This window comes from Panicum virgatum, chromosome 9K (assembly GCF_016808335.1).
Source record: "Panicum virgatum strain AP13 chromosome 9K, P.virgatum_v5, whole genome shotgun sequence".
In the NCBI taxonomy this organism is placed as follows: Eukaryota; Viridiplantae; Streptophyta; class Magnoliopsida; order Poales; family Poaceae; genus Panicum; species Panicum virgatum.
In genome coordinates, this window is record NC_053144.1 from 62267040 (window position 1) to 62270770 (window position 3731).

The window sequence follows — 3731 nt, forward strand, 5'->3', positions numbered from 1 at the left end:
CTAGCAATACAAAAGATTTGTTCGGGAATAAAAAAAATTTTGTCCCAAAACAAAAAGTAGTTATTGAGTCTTGTGCGATGATTTGACTGCCAGTAGACCGAGCGACTACTAACATTTGCGGGGGTGGAGGGTGGGTGCTCTGTCTTTCCAGGCCTAGTCCGTAATAGGCCTGACAACGAAAAGGGCCCAATTATTTATCTCTCCACTGGGCCCATATCCTCCAAATCATTAGCCCAAAACTACAGCAGAGTCCACGGCGGCTGCCTGCCGCAGCCACCATCCAGCGCCTCGCCGCCTCCTCATCCGCCACTCCGTCGAACACCTCGCGCGCGCTCCAGCCGCTGCCTGCTATGCTCCTCCGCCCGCGCCCCTCCCTCCTCCGAGCCCTCGCTCCGCCGCCGCTTACCCGCGCCTGCGTCCCCTCCCGGCGCACGCTCTCGGCGGCCGCAGAGGCCGCGGGGACCGCATCCGCTGGCGATGCGGCGCCGGCGCCGGCTGCACCGCGCAAGAATGCCAGGAAGGTCGCGCCGCCGCCCAGGGAGGTTGTGAAGACGGCGCTGTTCCTGCCGCCCGGGGTGGAGCGGGACGCGGCGGTGACCGCGGACATGGTCATACCGGGGTCGAACATCGTGGTGGGGCCCTACGCGGGGGACGCCAGGGTGAAGGAGGCCGAGTTCGTCAAGAGCAGCGCCCGCGCCCGGGACTGCCCCAAGGACGACCGCCCCGAGTTCGCCGTCCTCGGCCGGTCCAATGTCGGCAAGTCCTCGCTTATCAACGCCCTCACCCGTCGCAAGGAAGCTGCGCTGACCTCGAAGAAGCCCGGTGAGACAAACGGGCTTTACAGTTTATTTTTCTGCTTCCTTCAATATTAGGGGATCCCCAATATTAGAAGTGGCCTCGAGTTAGATATGCTCTTTCCAGTTTAGCCCTCAAGCAGATTATCAGTGTGTAAATGGTTATGAGGTTTTGTAATAGACTAGGAAAATAATCTTGTAACAATAGTAGTCCTAGAGTAAAATTCAGATCATATTTAGCACATTTTGGATTTGTGCTAAAATGGTTAAAATGATTATTGGTAAATGGTTACCACCATCGATTGCCGAGAACTGTTATTGGACTTGGTCAAATAGTTTATTATGATTTGGAATTTTGAACTTGAATATTGATTTCTGCAGGCTCGATGAAGCTCATCTAATAGTTGATACATCTGTCATTAAAACAGATGAAGCTCTCTGTGTACTTTTCAGAAGCAGTGATTGGATTTGCAATTAGCATGTTTTATTGTTTTGCTTAGGAGGGTTTTAGTGTAGATGGCACTTTGATTTTGCCAATTTCATATCTACTACGTTATCTCCTTGTTCTCATTTATTAAACCTATTGAACTTACTTTCATGCCTGATAAACTTTGATCAGGCATGTCATCTTGCCTTATGTTGAAACATGTACTCCATTTCTTATATATCATCATGGGTTCTGAATCATATTTATTCTGCAGGGAAGACCCAGACAATTAATCACTTTTTGGTTAACAAGAGTTGGTACCTTGTCGATTTGCCTGGTTATGGGTATGTTCACTCATTTCATCCACTATAGATGAACTAGTTATCTGGTTGTGTTTAAGAGAAAACAAGATATCTGGTTGTGTTTAAGAGAAAACAAGATACCTGGTTGATCTAAGTATAGGAAGTCAACTTTCAGTGTTGACTTAGTTTTTATGTTCCAGAATAGGAGTATTTTTCTCTGTCTTTCTTACATCTGGTGAAGATTGATATGCCCCGCACTTGAATTTTGGCAGACATTCAGCAATTTGATAGTCACCACTTCTCTGATGGAAATATTGTTTCAGAACTTTTGCATCCAACAGTTGTTCATGCATACATTTTTTTTATGCTGCATTTTTATAACTATGCTTAATTTAACATGCCTACAAGTAGGATAGTAGGTTACTAGGTGCAATCCATTCACATTCAAACTTCTAATATGAAAACAAAGAGACATGACATTGAGTCCTGAGACATTTATCTTCTTCTGAAGCCCATTACAGTTTCTTTTTTTTAATGACACTAGATACAACATAATCTCAGTTCTTACTGGTTAATGATATTTATATTGGCTAGCATTTTTCTTTGCATATACGGGTGTCTCTGAGAATGTAGTGGCAGGTACATCCTACATGACAATCTTCCTAAATCAGATTTGCAGCTGCGTCCCAATCAGCTCGAATGGACTGGTCTTCATTTACCAAGGGGTACTTCTTGAACAGAGATACCTTGGTTGGTGTACTGCTCCTTATCGATGCCAGTATCCCACCACAGAAAATTGATCTTGACTGTGCTAATTGGCTTGGTCGTAACAATGTAAGGTGTTATATTCCTTCACTGACAGTATTTTTCTATCTGCTTTTTCTGAACTTAATGCTTGGAGTTCTTGTTTCCTGTGCTGATGCTAAATATGTCTATAATGATGATCTCTGTCTGTATTCTCACTAATTGTCTGTGCTGCTGTTGCAGATCGGATTAACCTTTGTGTTCACCAAGTGCGACAAAGTAAAGAAAGGTAAAGGGGGGCGGCCTGATGAGAACATCAAGGTGTTCCAGGAAACAATCAGCGGGCTGTATCCAGATCCACCACCATGGATCATGACGAGCAGCGTTACCGGATTAGGCCGGGATGGGCTGCTCCTCCACATGTCGCAACTGAGGAACTACTGGGACAACGAAGCAGTCTAGGTAGAGCTGCATAGATCAACCACCAGTAGCAACAACAGTAGATCACATGCCATGACCTTGCGCAGATGGATCTCGGCTTCTCTCGGGGCTTGTTGTTCAGTTTAACTTCTAAATTTTGGCCTTAAGATGTATAGCGAGTATGCCGCTTCCTCTGATTTCTGTTTCATCCATGATCCATCCCATCCATCCTGTGTAGTAAGGCCTTGTTTAGATACGTAAACTTTTGAATGTAAAGTACTGTAGCACTTTCGTTTGTATTTGATAATTAATGTCCTACTATGGGTTAACTAGGCTTAAAAGATTCGTTTCGCAAATTATAGACAAACTGTGTAATTAGTTATTTTATTTAACTATATTTAATACTTAATGCATATGTTAAAAAATTTGATGTGACGGAGAATCTTGTAAAATTTTGGAATTTTGAAGGGACTAAACAAGGCCTAAGTGAAGCCCTTACCTTATGGTTCCTGCATGTACTACCTCCATAAATGTCCGATCTGGAATTACACATTTATGGGGGCACTCGAGAGAATTCAATACACTGTGCACATTCAATGAGCCCCGAAGTCATGAAGCTGAAACCCTTGCGAGCACACATTTTATTGCCCGACAAACTGCTGCTGGGGCTGGGGTATTTGCACTGCACGCCTGGTGGGGAGCGCTGCGAGCACGGCCGCAAAGCGATCCGATAAATCTCGGCCGGTTCCCTGGCACCGGTGGTGACGTATACATGTCGGCCGGCCTGGGGTCCTCGCCACGGGCGGGGGAACTGATCGCCTCTCCCTCTCTGACCGGCGACGTGCACGCCGTTAGCTCGGTCCCGCCGGGGGAGCCGGGCAGCGAAACCAGAAAGTGAGCGACGCATGGCCGTGCCTCACTTTCGGCCGCCGTGCCGCGCTGCCGCTCCCTGCCTGCGCGGTGCCGCCGTGTCGAACGCAGCGCGAGCGGCAGGCCGCTCCGGTCCGACCGCCCGGCGGAGGCCGCCGGGGCGTGGGTGGCCCT

General features: G+C 47.4%; 1 protein-coding gene across 1 annotated transcript; it reads left to right on the top strand.

Moving 5' to 3' along the window:
- The first annotated feature begins 258 nt into the window (after positions 1–258).
- On the top strand, positions 259–3043 carry LOC120646784 (GTP-binding protein At2g22870-like). The gene is made up of 5 exons (XM_039923245.1): positions 259–822; positions 1496–1565; positions 2195–2357; positions 2511–2762; positions 2833–3043. The coding sequence occupies exons 1-4, from the start codon at positions 351–353 to the stop codon at positions 2727–2729; spliced, it is 924 nt and encodes a 307-aa protein (XP_039779179.1). The 5' UTR covers positions 259–350; the 3' UTR covers positions 2730–2762; positions 2833–3043.
- The last annotated feature ends 688 nt before the right edge of the window (positions 3044–3731 follow it).

Coding starts and splice junctions, on each gene's coding strand:
- LOC120646784 (XM_039923245.1), top strand. CDS start 351: ATGCTCCTCCGCCCGCGCCCCTCCCTCCTCCGAGCCCTCGCTCCGCCG. Junction 823..1,495: donor GCTGACCTCGAAGAAGCCCG/GTGAGACAAACG, acceptor TTTATTCTGCAG/GGAAGACCCAGACAATTAAT. Junction 1,566..2,194: donor GTCGATTTGCCTGGTTATGG/GTATGTTCACTC, acceptor TTCCTAAATCAG/ATTTGCAGCTGCGTCCCAAT.